At 43.9% G+C, this 18,220-nt stretch overlaps 1 protein-coding gene across 9 annotated transcripts in view; it reads left to right on the top strand.

The window, feature by feature from the left end:
- Window positions 1-18,220, top strand: part of ZMAT4 (zinc finger matrin-type 4) — a 114,393-nt gene that overhangs the window by 32,362 nt on the left and 63,811 nt on the right. For all 9 annotated transcript variants that reach the window (XR_016282303.1, XR_016282302.1, XR_016282300.1 and 6 more), the window contains exon 3: window positions 17,248-17,337. Coding sequence is in view for 5 of the 9 variants with exons in the window: in XM_089537816.1 (XP_089393942.1) it covers window positions 17,248-17,337 (90 nt within the window). In the remaining 4 variants the exon portion in view is untranslated. The remainder of the gene's footprint in view (window positions 1-17,247; window positions 17,338-18,220) is intronic.

The following is an 18,220-nucleotide window of genomic DNA, read 5'->3' on the forward strand; positions in this document are numbered from 1 at the left end:
ACAGCATACCTCCAAAGAGACCCGAAGCAGCTTTATTTTGGCAGTCTGTAACAGGCCAGTGTGACCAAGCAACATCAAGATGGTAAGCATTATGAAGAGGGAAAAGGAGACAAGCTAGGAGAGGCTGCAGCAGTTTGCTTTTGCCTGATCCTGCTGCGAAGGGAAAGACTTCCTCTCCCCCTCTCCTTTCCTCTTTACTGAGTTAACTGAATGCAAGCTGCTTTTGCACTTTGAGCTCAGTCTGCAGCACTTGAAATATGCTGAGTACCAAAGGAGGAGAGGAGAGAGAAACCAGGATATTTGAAAAGCAGCTGAACAAGTGGAATGAAAGAGGATTAATCAGGACTGTCCCCAACAGATCGTAACAATCTATAAAAGAAAAGAAAAATACAAGAAAACTAATAAAAACGAATTGGCAAGACAAGGAATAAAGCAGATAACGTTTCCAAGTCTAGGGGAGGGCGATAACTTGTGAGGTTTGCAATTTGGGAATGAACCAGGATGAGTTAGTATTCTGTTACTGTGTGCCTTCTAGTTGTTTCTGACTTATGGCAACTCTGTCACTGGGTTTTCTGGGGTGGAAAGTGAATGAGATGAGCTTGCTTGGGTGAACAGGGATTTGAACCCAGGTCTCCAGAGTTGTAGTAGCTCAAACCACTACACCATGCTGGGTTAGTATACCTGTGTTGTTGTTGTTTTAGAAATGTTACAAAAATGTGGCTGGCTCCTTTCACATCCTTAGAAAAAGCAGGATTTCTTTTTTGGTAATTTTTGTCCTTTTCTTGAATAGCGGCAGAGACAATAAAATGGGGGCCTTCCTAATTGCTATTCATGCAATCTGTTAAAACAAAGAAATAACCCAGAAAGAAACTGACCCAGCGGCTTGACTTTGTAATAGCTGGACCCAATTAATGCAAAATGGAACCGTCAACAAACAGACAAAAAAAGAGAGCAATTTTCATCTTTGGGTAATTTTATTGCTGGATCTGCTGTTCTCTGACCTTCCAGCAAATTCCAGGGTAATGCTGCCGTCACGTTGGCTGCTAACTCTCGCTCAGGTTGTTCCCGACGCAGACCTCGAAGGCAGGTGAAAGAGAATTGCATTTGGGTGGGAGTTCGGTTCAGAATGCTATAATCTCATCATCAGCTTTCCTATTCAAATATATGACATCTCCTGCCACCGAACGGTATGGAAAATTACCAATTTGTATGCTTTGTCAAGAGTAAGTCAATTGTCCCCCTCCCTCCCCAAACCAAATGCTTTGTTTGAAATATCTTCATTTTGTGTGTGCAAGGTGAGGGGTTAGACAGGGTTTGGGATGAATGAATTACAAGCAACATAGATGGATCAGCTGTCCTTTTGGGGATAGTAACCAAGTTACATTGCAAAAATATTGCAAGGAGTGGAGGTGGTGTCATTGTTGGTTTTTTGGTGGCAACGAGTTGTGTTTTCTGGGTACTTTTCAGTTACTTTTGAAGGGCGTTTATATTCATTTTGAGATGAATTTATCAAGTGTTATGCCACCTCTTTCTCCTCCTACTCTTTATTTTTGCCCTACCTTTCCCCCAAATTGGGACACGAGGCAGCTGGCAAATTAAAATGGTTACATTACAGTTAAAGATATATAATAAAGTCAACATTAAAACAAAATACAGTCGGCCCTCAGCTCCACAGATTCCACTATCCATGGATTCCACCATCCATATTTCTGAGTGGTCCAAAAACGGTCCAGAAAGGTGTTTCCCCAGTGTTTGGAAACCCTGGTGATCATCCTGGACTGACGAGAATCTTTGGAATGGTTTGGACCCTGTTGTGCCCAAAATTTACCCACAGCTTTTGCGCACAGAAAATAGCATTTTCAGCATGCACACAAAATATATTTCTATGCTGAAACATGATTTTCTCTGCAAAGATGTCGCTTCCTTTGCAAAACATATTGTGGTGGGGGACTTATTCTGCACAAACTTCACACATATCCACATTTTGCACAAAGTCTTAAACAGTGAATGGTCTTTGAAAACCTGCACAATTTTCAAAGCTGCTCTCGCAGCAGGAAGCAAATGCTCATTGTTTCTTTTGAGGATGTATGTAGTTGCTGATGAACTACATCCCTCCTGAGTAAGGTTTCAAACCCGGGTTTCCCAGAGCCCTAGCCTAACACTCAGCCCATGACTTTACACTGACTCTTTGTGTATTAGTCCAGCCTTCATGATAGACTACAAATCTCCGACTGATTTTAAAAGCCTTTTATATATCTGAATAAGAGGATGAGCACATTTTTAACATCTTGGCCACAGCAGGCAGCTAATCTCACAGGCTGCCTAACAGGTGGCGAGTCTCGGAAATGCATAGTGAGCATCGGAACACCATGGGCGCCCGAATCAAACATGTTCGAGAGTTAAAAGAATATTCTGCTTCCTAGACGATATCTTCCCCTTTCATGAATCCGTCCACTCAAATTCATGCCTTTCCCCCCAAGAGAATGTGCTGTGATTTTCTTCCCCTCCATCCTCTTATGATTTGGCCGGTGTTGAAAATTCAAATGGATGGAAATAAAAAATGCATGGCGGATAAAAACCACACTTGAACTGGCAAGATGCAAGTGGTGCACTTACAGTTGGAAGAGACGGAGGCCTGTTTTTAGCATTATATATATAATGTCTATTAAAAATGTGAGTCGGTCGACAGTGTGGAAGGATGCTTCTCCTTCCTCCCCACCTGGACTTACCCTCTCAAAGCTTGGAAGGGTCCCATTGCTAATGCAAATGACTCCCAGAAAAGCCAAGGGAGCGCCTTCCTTTTATTAAAGGGAGCTCTTTCCTTTTATTCCCACCCCTTGCTTTGTGAGCCATTTGTCAGGAGCACAGGTTGCATCTGGAGGTGGAATGAAACATTTGGCGGCAGAGACAGGCCCAGGAACCTTGCTTGCAGTCAAACATCTGGGAAGCTTAGGAATGTGCGTGAGGCATGATGTGCATAGTAAACCCAAGCGCTTTTCCATAGTAGCCATCCCCCATCCTTTTTATTAATTTCTTTTAGTAGAGCTACAGTTCTCAGGCTCACAAGGCTGGGACTTTTCAAGCTGTCTGAATAAACCATATTTTTAATATAAGAAAGATGAGTGCTGATACTCTGCATAAGCTAATTCATTTTGTATGTGGGGTTAAGTAAATTGTTCCGGCGCATCCATGCCACTCTAGCTGATAATTTTAGGCCAAGTCGAATTATCTATTTTATGTGAAGTCGAAGGCTTTCATGGCTGGCATCCATAGTTTTTTGTGGGCTTTTCGGGCTATGTGGCCATGTTCTAGAAGAGTGTGTTTCTGACGTTTCACCAGCCACAGATGCTGGCGGTAAAGGAATCCAGTAACACCTTTGAGACCAAGGCTGAATCTGTACTGTAGAAATAATGCAGTTTGACACTGCTTTAACTGTCCTGGCTCCATGCGATGGAACCCAGGGATTTGTAGTTTGTTGTGGCACCAGAGCTCTGACAGGAAAGGATAAATATCTCACAAAACCACAAATCCCAGGATCCCATAGCATTGAGCCATGAGTGTTAAAGCAGTGTCAAACTGCATCATTTCTGCAGTCCAGACTCAGGTAAAGGAGAAATTTCTAGCATGAGCTTTTGTAGACTGCAGCCCACTTTTTCAGATATCATAGCAAATTCCATATTGTACCTGCCTGCTATATAGGTGCTAAAGATTAGGAGCCTTGCAGGAAAAAAGAGGTGGCAACTCCAAATATTTGCTGTTGAATGAATATAAAGAGATTCAAGCCAAGACTTTTATGAGCTAAGCAGTCCAAGCCCTGAGTCTGGACGGATGCAGTCTGTCAGTTTTGATTTCTCTTGCATTTGTTTTTCCCCCCCACTTTGACCTCAAGTTCTTTCAAATCCTAGATATGCAATGTTTTTAAAAAATAAAATTTTAACATTGCTAAATTCTTCTCAGAACTGAACTGAACTGAAATCTCGAACCACTTTGTCATGGTGGGAATGCTTTGATGCGATGCGCTGCCGCGATAGTGGAATGACAGTCCTCCTCAAATGCGAGTTGTGTTTCTTTCTTTTTTCCAAGGGCAAAAGCAGGGAGACAAACGTGACAAAAGAATTGGACTCTTTCCAGGACATCTTTGCTTCTAACCTGACATGCAGCAAAACTCTGCCCTTTCGCGACATCTCTGGTTGTGGCAGCCGGCCCCTCCTTCCTCGTCTTTGTCTTTGAGAGATGACTGTTGCACCTCATCTCTCATCCATATGGAAAACTGCAAAATACCGTCATGCAGGAGGCTTCCCTGCTTCCCTTCTCAGACGCCTTTCTAGATAACGCAGGTGAATTTGAAGCTCTTTAGCCTTGCCCTCATTTGAAAGAGAATGCTTTGCCTATTCTTTCCCTTCCCCTTCCTACCATCTTTACTTGGTTTCCCTCTCCTTCTTCAACTACAAGTGGCAACACAATTGCACAGTGAGTGCATTGAAGATGAAGTGTGCATAGTTTCTTTGAAGCATCGACTGATGTTCTGACTTGTCATGTGCACAGTTGGTTGTTTTTTTTTTAATGTGCAATTGCGGTGTGCAGGAGTTTGCCCTTGCTGTTGTGTGCCTTCAAATTGTTTCCGACTTATGGCAACCCTGTGGGGTTTTCTTGGCAAGACTTGTTCAGAGGAGGTTTGCCTTCCCTTGAGGCTGAGAGCATGTCACTCAGTGGGTTTCGTGCCTGAGCTGGGAATTGAACCCTAGGCTCCAGAGTCATATCCATCACTCAAACCACTGTACCAATGACACTTATGCCGCACCCGGGAATCCTGGCTGAAGTCACAGGGGTTTTTTACACTAAGCAGTTATAGCACTGTGATTCCACTTTAATTGTCATGGCTGCATCTGGGGTTTGTATGCTAGAGCCCTGAGGCTGAGAATATCACATTGTTGTTGTTAACTGCCTTTGAACTGAATTCATCTCATGGCAACTCCATAAGTGGGACACCTCTAAGCCCTCCTGTCCTCAGATACTTTCTTGAGGTCCTGCAGGATCAGGTCCACAATGTCATTGATTGAATCTATCCATCTAGTATGCGGTCTTCCTCTCTTTCTATTGCCCTCCATCTTTCCCAGCATCATTGTCCTATCTAATGTTTCATGCCTTCTCATGATGTGGCCAAAGTACAACAGCTTACATTTAATCCTCTAGGGAGAATTCAGGCTCGATCTGTTCCAGGACCCACAGTGCTGTCTGTGATACCTTCAGCACTCTTCTCCAGCAACACATCTCAGATGAGTTGATGCTCTTCCTATCTGCTTTCTTCCCTGTCCAGCTCTCACATCCATACATGGTGATAAGGAATACAATGGTTTGGACAATCCTGACACACACACACACACACACACACACACACACACACACACACACTTACTTTAGCATCTTGTCTAGTTCTTTCCTAGCCTTCCCAGTCCTAGTCTTCTGGTTTCTTGATTGCAGTCTCTGCTCTGGTTAACCCTTGAGCCAAGCTATGGACAATTTTACTGAACTGCATGTCTCTGGATTCTCTAGGATGGAACCATGGAAGTTAAAGTGGAATCATAGTGCTATAATTGTGTAGTGTGAAAGGGACCCTGGTCAAACAAATAACAGGCATCAGATCTGGCTTGAGGACACTGATGGCCCCCCCAAAGGATAGCATCCTCCATTTTATCTAACTTAGAGGAAGCAGGTTGTGCCAACTCAACAGTCTCTTATGTTGCATCCGATCTTTGCATACTAGAAATGGTAGTTACAACAGTAAGCCCTCAAATGGTCTTGGGACCCTGGAAAATGCTCTGCCATGTCGCTCTCTGGTGCCAGCCTTGGCTGTCAATATTTAATCTTGTGTAAAGATGGAGAACCAATGTGGTGGAGTGGCTTGAATGTTGGATTATGACTATGGAGATCAGGGTTTGATTTCCCACATGGACATGGAAGCTGGACAGATATGGTGTAAGGATCAATTCTGGCACAATGGGTTGGAACAGATGACTGCTGAGGGTCCTTCCAACTCTAAAATCTGTAGAGCTCTAGAAAATATCTTCAACATCTCCAGTTTCTGCTTGCAAAAGCCTGAAGCCAAATTAGCCCGGCTGTACTTGCCTTCAGATTCCGCCTTGAGCCAAATTATTCATGCGCACATGTGCTCTTTAAGCTGTTCTTCTTAAGATGCTCCCTTAGTGTTCATTGCTTCCAGGGCTTGCAAGATGCTCAAAAAAGTCACAAACCTAAAGATGAGGGAATTGTGACAATTTTGTTTTTCACGAAAAGACTCAAAAGATGTACTTGGAAAATGCTATTTTTGGGACCCGCCGTCATTTGGCTGACCAGAATCCTGTGAGATGGGACAAGGAAGTCAATTAAAACATGACAGCTGCCTGGATGAATTGAAACAAGCGGAGCCTCTTGCCCTTTGGCACCGGTGCCTGGGTCTTAGCTGCCTATCCTTGCCCTGTCGGAATGAGATCTTTGGGAAACAGTATTGACAGCTTGATCAATGTCTGGAGAGCCTAGAGTTAATCTTCTGCCACATGGGGTTGTCCATTTATAGACAGACTTGTGTGTAAAACCTCTCCTGTCTAAACAGATGAGTCATGCCATTTCCTGCCGAAGCCTTATTCGATTAAGGATCAAGATGTGGGAATCCATGAAAACCATCCTGGACGCCGCAATACTATTATGGAGAGAAGAGTATATGACTTATTAGATAACCGTCCCGCTATCTGCAGCAATCTAGGGATGGCAGAATGGGCACGCAGGATTGGAAGAGAAGGCTTGTCCCTGCGAGGCAAAGATGCTGTTCAACTCCATTTTTACTAACACTAAGCTGAAAGTCATACCCTCCAATGGTTCCAGCGTGGCATGGAGGGACCTTATCGCACAGGGTTGAAACAGTGGCTTAACTTTCCCAAATTCAGTGCTAATTCGAGAGGCAGCCTGGTCCTATCCCACAGAAATTGCTGCTGAATCGCTGCCCAATTTTGTCCCGGATGCAGACCAGGTCGTCTAAGTCACTTTGGCGGCCATTTTGGGAAGTTGGAAGCTTCTGTTTTTTGGAAAGGGGCTGCCAAAGTGGTTATAGGACCTGGGCTGAATCCGGGATGGACCCAGGTGGCGATTTGGCAGCAATTTCTGTCTGATAGGACCAGGCTGCCTCCGAATTAGCACTGAATTCAGGAAAGGTAGACTGCTGTCTTAGCCCCATATGAAAGGGTCCGTTAAACCCTCTGTCTTCCCACTTTTTTCAGCTGCTTTAAAAATGTCCCAATTTTTCTCTCCTCCTCCCGCATTGCCCCTTGGTCCTCTGCTTGCTTCCAATGTTGCAAACTGAGTTCAGAGTACATACGTAGTATGTACTTAATGGACACAGCGAGAGGAGAGGAACAGAGCAGACAGAGTCTTGCCCTTCCCAGGAGGCTAACGCAAAAGCAAACTGCTGTAACCTCTCTTAGCTTGTCTGTTTTTCCTCATCAGTAATGCTTGCTACTTGATCATGTTCTGATGTTGCTTGGACACACGTGTTCTGGTTTTCTTCTATGAAACACAGTGAGCCCTCCACATTTGCTATCTGAGAGAACACCTCTCTAGGAATCTCTAGGTCCTCCAGTGCAACTCTGTCAGAGATCTCTGGTGCCACAACAAACTACAAGTCCCAGGATTCCATAGCATGGAGCCAAGACAGGTAAAGTGGTGTCAAACTACATTCATTTTGCAGTGTGGCAGCAGCCTGCGTGCGAGTTCTCAATCCCCGTTCCCAAATTGTGAATACCAGAATTTGATGTATCGGTGGCAATTAACATGGGATCATAAATCTTGTAATTTTTCGAGTGTGAAAGGGCTTCAGGTTTCCATTTTCACCGCACCAGGAATGGAGAAAGAAAATAGTTCCTTCTAGTTTTTGTTTTTTGAAAAATCCTACTCTTAGCTAACTGAAAAAATGCACCGAGGGATGCATTGCAACTCCTGCAGTCCGGGACGGTTAAGAAAAATGGAATTACTCCTGAGATTTCTGCAGCTATTTTATCTTGTACTCAATCTGAGAGTGACCACGATTAAGCAGATAAATCTGTTAATACCGGAGAAAGCCAGACAGTCACCAGGGAGCCTCGGTAGGCTTCCCAGGTTCCTCTTAATGCTTCTTCGCAAACAGATTTTTGAATCGCACGGTGTGGGCTTTTGATTTAATGCAGCCTCTGTTCACAACACCTCCAGCTGGGCATTTTATCAGTTTCCTCATACGCCTGCGGAAACAGGACAGCACTAATCCAGTTCTAGAGGTTTACACGTCAGGTTGCTAAATCTCAGGACCTGGCCCCAAGTCTCCACTTTTTTCATCTCCAGGCAGGAGGTGAGAGTATGAATTCTCCAGTTTTGGGGGGCTTAGTCTAGGCAAAAAGAAAGGGCTGTGTGCAAGCTCAGCTAGCAGAGCAGCAGCTTGATAAAAAACCCCAAGTGTTAATTCATTACTTGCTTTCTAGAGGCTCTCTACTGTATATTTAGCTTCCTCCTATTTGAGAATTAGCTACCTTCTATATCAGGAAATACAGTCATTTCTACTTATCCATAGACTTCTTATCCATGGATTCAAGCATCCACAGCTTGAAAATATTTTCTAAAAATACAAATTCTGAGAAGCAAATCTTGATTTTTGCCATTTTAGATATGGGACACCATTTGTCTTTGCCGTCGTATTTAGTGGGATTTGAGCATCCCATGTGGAATCCTGGAACCAAACCGCAGGGGATACCAAGAACCCACTGTTCTCCTTCTTGGTATTTGTGGTTCCAGGGATCGCTCTGCATCTACTTTCTCTCCAACTAAGGCTTTATCTGCACTGTAGAAATAATGCAGTTTGACGCTGCACTAACTGCCATGGCTCTATTCTATGGACTCCTGGGATTTATAGTTTGTTGGGATTTATAGCCCCTCTCTCCTTTAGGGAGGGTGTTTAAATCTGTTGGCGGACAAAGAGCAGAGAAGGCCTCTCATGCATTCACCAAGCGCACCTCTCAAGTTACGGAGATCTGGTCTTTGAATAAAGCAGTGACGTCAATGGGCTACTTGTAGGCACATACGCATCCACATATTTGCTACTTCCAGCAGTGTGTCACCTACATTGTAATTTATCCGTCGCACTTCAAATCCCCCTTTAATGCTAAATCTGCAATTTTTTAAAGAAGGAAGAAAGGCATGAAGGTTTGGTGTTGCTTGCTTCCCAGGCAGAAACTCTCTAAGTCTAATAAAAAGAACTTGGAGGAGAGGAGGAATGATGGTCTGCTGAGCTTTCAAATGCCACCGAGGTGCTGATGAAGGACTGGGTCCTATGGTGAAGTGTTGCAGCTGGCGCTCAGCAAATGTGGAAGTTGCTGAGGAAAGCAAGTGCCGCTCCTCCATCACAAATAGTGCTGCTCTGTCGACACTAAAAACGATCGGAGGCCACATTTATAAAGGAAGAGCAAAATGTCCCCACCAGATGGTGGGAAGGTAGATAGAGATGCAGCCGTAAAGAGGAGCTATAGCAGAGGTAGGTATGTGCCTCCGATGGTTGAGCATCATTGCTGTTATGCCTTCATTTCATCTCAACCTTCCTTTTCTATGCCCTTGATCTTTAGGGTGAACACAATTCCTTTAGTTTGGAAACTATAGGTTGCTAGGAATGCAAAGTGGTCTGAGAGGATGGTGGGGATTGGTAAAGGGCCAGCGGCCATCAAAGATGTCCTGCTAGTTTCTCAAGGCAAAGGGGGAAAGGTGTGCAGTTTGTGTGTTGAACTACAACTCTGGAGAGCAGGGTTTGATTCCCAGCTCAGCCATGAAACCCACTGGGTGACCTTGGGCAAGTCACACTCTCTCAGCCTCAGGGGATGGCAATGGCAAGCCTCCTCTGAACAAATCTTGCTGAGAAAACTCCATGATGGAGTCGCTATAAGTTGGACATGACGTCTTGACTGTTCATTTATGTCCCCTTTGGTTGTTGCCTTAAGGTGAGGTCTCTTGGGCATCCAAAAGGTCTGACAGGAGAGCAAGGAATGGTATAATAGCCAAGGATGCACTCTCTCTGAAGATGCCAGCCACAGATGCTGGCGAAACATCAGAAAGAAACTCTACTAGAACATGTCCACATAGCCTGAAAAACCCACAAAAAACTATGGATGCCGGCCATGAAAGCCTTCGACTTTACGATGCACTGCTAGCTTTCCAAGACGGGAGGAGTAGAATGATATTCCCCTATGGATTGCTTTTAGTGGAGAAACAGACTTTTCCAGAAAGGTTAAAGTGGTGTCAGACTGCTTTATTTCTGCAGTATGGATACACCCTCTGTTTCATAGCATTTTGTTGAGTTTCTCTCAATCTTGCCATGATTTTCTCCTCGATCCATGTGCCATTTCAAATTGTTAGGCATGTTTTCCCTACCCTGAAATTCATGTCAATTTAACACATTTTCCTTCTCAATGTGGGCTTTTAATTTGCACATTTTGACCAATTTATGCAACGTTTCCCCATTAACAAAAGTGTGTTGGTTCTAGCTTTTTTCCCCTCCAATTATGCCATTTCAGCCATTTGCATTGTAGAACGTGTCCGTTGTTTTGTGAGCATTTCGTTTCTCAGAAGCAGTCTGCAAACCTTGCAAATATGTGAATTCTTGAGGCAAGATGCCTTTATTCTCATAATAAGTCACTGAGGCTGTAACATCCAAGAAAAATCCTCTTTATTCTCTAACACAGAAATAACCGGGGAGGTGTTGCCTTCCCGAATCCCGACTCGTTCTGCCTATATCCAAAATAGATGCAGAATAACATGTTGCAACTGAAAACACAGCAATCGAAACTCCCTTCTATGATTCAACAGTGGGTTTCTTTGCTTGTGAATGCTTGCAAAGTGGAGCACTGTTTTCTCTTCCTTCTCCGTCGCAGGGTAGGAAAGGGCAAGGGAATACAAAATAAAGCCCAGAGATGACTTTTTTTGTTTTAGTTTCTGAAAGCGCAAACAGAGGGCTAAGCCAAAGTGACCTCCTGGTTTGAACAAAGCTGTTTTATCTGTCTCTCCTCCTCAGCCTGGGGAAGCCAGCAGGTCAAGGCAGTCAAAGCCTGACAAGTTTAATTAAAATCAACACTGGTTCTTCCTATCCAGTAACCTTCATGGGGAAAATTCCAGATCCCCCAGACAGAGCCTCTTCTCCATCTAGAAGTGCGGTAAAGTTTGGAGGTAGGGCGGCCAGCTTTGGGACTGGTCCCATTTCTCATCCACAATGATGTATGCGACATGCAACTACATGTATATGCTGCGCATTGCTTATGTCAAAATGGCAGCATCCGTATACGCGGGATGCTGCCATTAGTCTGCCACCGCTCCATGCTAGGGTTAGGCACCGTGCAGTTGGTGCGCGGTCCCTAACTTTAGAAGTGGCATGGCACTTTGGGACCATCCGTCCCGCGCCTTTATTTCAATAAACGTTTGGAGATTAAAGGCTTTATCTGTATTGCTATGTCTTTTAAATTAGTTTATACTGTTTAAAATTGCAGGTGCTTAGCTAATTTTTTTGGGGATGGGGGACAAGCTTTTCTTCCTGTCAATCAATATGTTTATTGAATTTTACTCTTTACTCTTATCTGTTTTATTGTTTGTATGTACAGCGCTGTGTAAATCTACAACGCTATATAAATAAAGCATAATAATAATAGCCCAAAATAATACCTCAAAACATAGTAATACAAGTAATGACATACACAAACACACACACACATATGTATAATGTTAATATAGCACACTAAGTACAATATACTGCATATAGATACGTATGAATAACCTAATCATGCACAGATGAATGGGCCGCGCACCCACGAGCCCCATTCAAATGAACGGGGCTTGCGCATAGGCGGAATTCGCCTTATGCAGGGGGTCCCGAATGGACCCCTTGCATAAGGCAAGGGTCCACTGTACAATATGTACTGGAAGATGTACAAATAAACAGGTTTTCTTCTTCTCCTGCTGAGTGGGTCCCTTGCCTTCTCCCATTCCTTGGTGACACCATTGAAGACAAAAAAGGAACAGGGACTGTCTGCTCAGACTTAAAGCAAGAATTGTGCCTCTCATTTTAAGCTAGTAGAAAAGAGGGTGTTCTTTAGCAATCAGGAGTTTTGGGAAACACTGCTGTAATATCATAATCCCCAGTTATAGAACAAATGGCTTCGGTTATTATTTGACACAGATAAAAGACTCAGCTGTTATTCCCTAGATGTCCCCAGATTGTGCAGTTTCATTTGAAAAGGCAATTTCAATGAATGCATTTAATATGAAATATTGGTGATTGCCTAGTGGGGGGAGCAGGAACCTGGAGGCGAAACAGCCTCTTTCGGAAAAGAACCGACGACTGGATGCTATTTAAAGAGGAACAAATACCTATTTTGAGATTAATTAGTCAGGTAAGGCATCTGAGCACGTTCTCCAAGACGCCGATGAAACTAATACGATGCAAATGAATGGAACGATTAAAGGAGGGAGGGAGGGAAGGAGAAGAAGAAAAGGAGGCATTAAAGTTAGCAGCAAAAACCATCCACTCAAAAAACAGTTGGAGAGGAATCCAAACCTGAATCTGAACGCTTGTCCTTCTGTAGAGGGCAATTTCCCAGCTCCAAAAGGCGGCTGGGGTTTTAAGCGTTTAGAGTCTTTAACTTCATTCGTTCCTGTGTGATTTTAATATTTAATAATATTTTCTAAACATGGTCAAAATCCTAGTTTCTCGTGTCTCAAGAAATCATGAGAATTTTCACAGCGTGAGATTTATTATATGCAAAATTCGCACATGTTAGCTTTGCACAGAAAACAGGATTTGAGTCTCAGAGAAACTCTGTGATCCATTCGCCTTGGGGTCATCCTAAGTCGGATGACACACAACATGAAGGCACACAACGACGACAACAACAACATGCTGGGCTTAGGCTAGTTGTGTTCACAGCAGTGAATTTGTATATTCCGGGTCTCCTGTGACTGTGCGACGCAACAGAGATTAGACAGTCTGCGCTCTGCAATGGAACATGGAGATGATTTACCTCCGCTAGGAATCTCTAAAATGTGCTTGGATTCTTGTGCATAAGAATATCCCCACTTTTGCAGAATTTCCCACTGTGCGAATAAATCAGGGACGGATGACAAGCCGGAGGATGAGATGAAGCAGGGAACAGGGCTGCTAATACCTTTCACAATTGTGTCGAAGGGGAAATTTTTCAAGGAGCAATTTTCTCTTGCCTGTCGCGCGGTGACAGAGCGATTGTACCTGCAGAAGCCTCTTCCTCCTTCACACGACTATTAAACTGGTCTGCAGGGTTGAATGGGTAGATTAATCAGGATTTAAGTTGGGATCTTATGGACACTTACCTGGCAATGAGTCCCAAAGGACGCCGGGGGACTTAATTTCTGAGGAAGCATGTGCAGAATTGCAGTATTTGTCAGTGAATAAAAAGGGTCTGATTATAACTGGCGTGGCTGAGAAAGATGTAGGCTTGCCTCTTAGTTGCTTTAGATCCGTGGTGGTTCTTATAAAATCCATATATGATATATATTCCTCCCAACAACAACTAATATGTACTTGAATTGTTCTAATTGTTATGCATTATTTACATATATATGTGAAAGTCATTGTGGTGTAGTGGTTTGAGCACTGGACTATGACTCCAGAGACAAGGCTCGGCCATGTAAATCTACTGGGTGACCCTGGGCAAGTCACACTCTCTCAGCCTCAGAGAATGACAATGCCTAACCTCCTATGAAGAAATGTGCCAAGAAAGCTCCATGATGGGGTCTCCATGAGTTGGAAATTACTTGAAGGCACACAGCAGCAACAAGTTACATATATCCTCCAACTTTCCATCCGTGAACTCAAGCTAGCTGGCATGCCGCTTTTCCCATTTGATCTACACAACAGCCCTGTGAGGTAGGTCAGATGGGAAAGCAACTGAGAAAGTGAATGGCAGGTTAAGTGTCATGTAAAGATTTTCATGGTTCGGCAGGGACTTTCATCTGGAGCTCCCCAAAAGCCCTTTCACAATGCAAGAGTGTAGCTCTTGGATTCCATTTTAATTGCCAGGATTGCATCCTGTGGTTTGCATTTTGGTGGGGCACTAGAGCTCTCTTCTGGAAATTGTAACTGCCCTTCCTGAAACTACAAATCTCAGGATGCAGAGAAGGACAACAGGCCCTTTCACACCATGCAGTCACAGCAGTATGATTCCACTTTAATGACCATGTTTCCATTCTGTAGAATCCAGGGGTTTGGAGTTGAGGGAGAGGCATTTGGGATTTTCAGCCAGAGAGCTCTAGTGCCTCACCAAACTACAAATCCCAAGGTTTCATAGAATGCAGTCGTGGCAGTTGAAGTGGAATGCAGGGCTATAATTGTGTAGTGTTAGTAGGTTCCAGGCTAGTTAAAGTGCAACCATAGTGCTTTAGCAGTTCAATGCAGACAGGGCCACTGGAGAAGATCATTACAGAGGCAACACATAGATGTGTGCACACCCACGCACAGACTTCTTGTACGTGTGCCACTTGCTCCTTTCCAACTAGGAGAGCCAAAAGGTTAAGGATGTTTCCCTTGTAGCACAAATAAGACGTGAAGTTTCAGCCACAGCAGCCACCTTTCCTCCCTCGGCCCCCATCCGCCGCTCTTTCAAAGCTCCAGGCTTTGGCCAGACTTGCAAAATAAATGTGAGGATTTGCCGTGACTAAGAGAAAAAGAAACCCCCGGAGGGCCATGTTTTAATTAACAAGAGGCACAGTCTATCCCAGAAGCGTAAAATCGCCTGTCTTTGAATCAGACTAAATGACTTTGCTTGAAAATGCAAAAAAGGAAAAAGAAAGGAAAAGAAAAGAATGCACGGAATAGCATGAAATGGACCGTCAACACATTAGCTGTGTTTTGGCTTCCTCGCACCTCCAAATCTTTTCTTTCCAAATATTTTTCCCCTGAAGAGATCTTGCTGGGGAATGTGACTTTTTGGGGTGGCAGCTTCCACAATTCCCCAGGCCGGCATGGAAAATGTTGGGATCAAATATACAGAAGGTGCAAGATCCCAAATGATCTTGGAAGCTAAGCAGGGTCAGGCATGATTAGTATGCGAACAAGACACTGCCAAGCAAACTGCTGCACCCCCTCCAAGCTTATGTCATCTTCTTTCTATAGGAATCTTTAGGTCCTTCAATATGCCACAGAGTTTCTCTGGAGGACCTATCAATTCCTAGAGAGAACATATTAATCAAATCTGCAAATAATCAAAACCGCAAAAGTCAAAGCTGCAAATGTGGAAGGCTGTCTGTATTTCAGAAGAAGGCAACAGCAAGCCACCTTTGAATATTCCTTGTTTAAGGAAGGTGAAGAAATTCATAGTGAGGTCACAGGGTGCTTTCATTCAACTCGATGCATTGCATATCAACCACAGTTCAAGAGGAGTCCCCACTCCTTCTGCTGAACTATGTCTTCCTGAGATCAGTGGGTCTCAGAACTAATTCATGCTAGCCTTCTGCTTGGTATGGTTTCTGAAGAAGGGATTCATTTATTAAGAAGGGGATTGGGGTTCTTCAGTCAAGTTCGCCTCCGCCTTTTGCTTTGCGCCTGGGATTCCTGATGCTGCTGGCACAATGTTCTCCTCCATGCCTGATGCGCACACCATTTTTCATTCCCAGACTGCAGGCAGAGATTTGATTGAACTCAGGTATTTGCAGCCCTTTCACCCTCCAATACTCCCGCTGGTTTTTCAGTCATTACATTTCTATCCATCAACTTTGTTTGGAGCCTGCCGCTGCAGTGTGCGGGCTGAAGCCACACGGGGCTTGCGCAGAGCTCCAGGCTTGGTCAAACAAGTGGCCTTCCTGGCCACTGAAAACAGCAGACAGACATGGTCAAGCAATTTCCTAGGGCTCGGCCTCTGCATTTTGCTGCGGTTTGCAACGTTGGCTCTTCTAGTTTGCTGAATTTCATCTCCGCGTGAGCCAAGCAACATTGTTGGATGTATGTACATGTGATTCTGCAAGCATGGTTTGGGTATAAGTTTTCCAAGCCTCAGGGCCATCCTTTCTTTTCCCAGGACAAGACCAAGGGATCTCAGGGAGAGAGTGCTACCTTGGAAAGCGTTTGTCCATGTCAGGATCTTCCTCATTTGTCAGACCCTTGTTTGTTTGTTTGTTTGTTTGAATGGCATACTGTCATGCCCTCCAACTGTCTTGGATTTCCAAGGCCAATCCTTGTTAACCCTCTGCTGTCCCACTTTCTGGGTTGCTTTTGAAATGTCCTGGTTTCTCTTTCTTCCTCTCCCTTTCCCTTTTGTCCTTGGTTGACTTCAATTGCTGCAAATGGAGCTCAAAGTGCTGATGTAATTTGCACTCAAATAATTCAACAGGAAGGAGAGGAGAGGAGAGGGGTCTTGCCTTTCTTAAATGCCATACATAAATTCTACGGGTTCTGTTCTTAAAACAGTCTTTTTGTGTGTTTTTCTGCACTAATAACATTCACCTTTTGTTACCCGGCCACATGCTTTTGACCGTACCCGAACGTAGCTTTGCTATGCATATCTCAGCTTTCATCTGTGAAATTTGGAGGGTAGGTACTCTGTGCAACAAATGGTTGATGTTTAACGCACACACTTTTCAAGGCAATTCTCTTGCCCTGAGATTCTTTCACCTTGTGCTGAGTACTGATGGAGAGGAGGCAGGCTCAGAGATTAAGGGAAACCTAAATCATCTGTCATGGACAGATGAAAAGAAAAGAAATAAAACCCATTGGTTGCAATTCAGCACAGAGAACAGTTTGAAGGAAGGATACATTTCTTTTACTTCTGTGCAATCAGACCAGTCTCTTTCAAGCATTTACTTCAGAGTCACAAAGTAAGAATGCACAGCTTAGCTGCTTGCTGTATATTTAACACCAAACATAGATTAATTTAGAAAGTGAATGTCAGGTTTTTTCCCCCTTTTCTAAATTCCTAGGTCTTATGGTTGCAGAAGTAGGCTTGGAAGTCTGTGAAATCTCAAAAGCTGTGAAGGATGAATCAATCTGTTTCCAGTCCATGTCATCTCTGTATGCATTCACTTATCCTGAGTCTGTTCCATCCCACATCTTTAAAAATGTGCAAACATTTGCATTGAAAGAGATGGGAGAAAGCCAAAAATGGTTTTCCCATTTTTTTTCTGGGAAAGTTTAACTTGCCAAAACAAACCTTTCTTGGTTTTCCTTTGCAGAGTCGGAAACATGCAAGCAAAGTCCGGCTTTACTACATGCTCCATCCGATAGACGGAGGCTGTCCTGCAAAGAAGCTGCGGTCAGAAAATGTGAGTTTTGTTGCCATGCATCTTATGTTTGCGCTTTGGGGTTGTAGGACTTCCCGACTGCTGCCAGCATGCAGGATTCCTGTTTGAGAGCTGAAATAATTCATCTTTCCGATGACATGGAAACCTGTTAAGCGTTCCTGTTGTACCTGCTTTGCTTAGACATCATCCAATTCAGACTTATATGCTAGTTGACCTTTACCAGAATGTGGTTGCATTTGCTAATATTTGTCTAGTGGTTGTGAAACTGTATTTATTACTGTAATAGTATCTGTCATCTCATCGTAAAAAACGGAAATTCTGACACGACGGCCAAGATCCCACATTGCTTCAGCAAAGTCTAAATATCCGCCTGCAGAGTTACATTATGCGACCCCTAGACTGCAAAGCAATATAGGACAGCGTATGCACATTGCTGGTCAAGGCACATGGTTGACAACCCACTGTGCAATGCAAATGCACTACACACACCAGGGGCAGACAGTGTGGTGTAGTGGTTTAAAAGTTGGAGTAGGATCCTGGGAGGCCAAGGCTTGGATCGATTGAAACCATCCGACATAGAAACCCATTGGGTGACCTTGGGCATGTCATATTCAGAGTCAGAGAAAAGTGATTTGGCGGATGGGAATGGCAACCCAGAAACTTCTTTGGGCTCATAAATTATAACAGACCAACATTTTATGATCTAGAACTGAGAGCTGTAGGAAGACACAAAGGTTTCTTTCAGAGTTGTAAGTGAAAACGTGGAAAGACCCTCCAGCTTATTTAAAAGTCAAGGGCCTGGAGCTCATCCATTATGACTTAGCTAGCATTTCATTTCTATAGCGGGCGCGGGAAACAAATCTGGAACTAACGTTAACCTTTCTTTTTCAAATGTGCTCTTAAC

Source organism: Sceloporus occidentalis, unplaced genomic scaffold (assembly GCF_023333645.1).
Source record: "Sceloporus occidentalis isolate IW3139 unplaced genomic scaffold, rSceOcc1.0.p SCAF_9, whole genome shotgun sequence".
Lineage (NCBI taxonomy): Eukaryota > Metazoa > Chordata > Lepidosauria > Squamata > Phrynosomatidae > Sceloporus > Sceloporus occidentalis.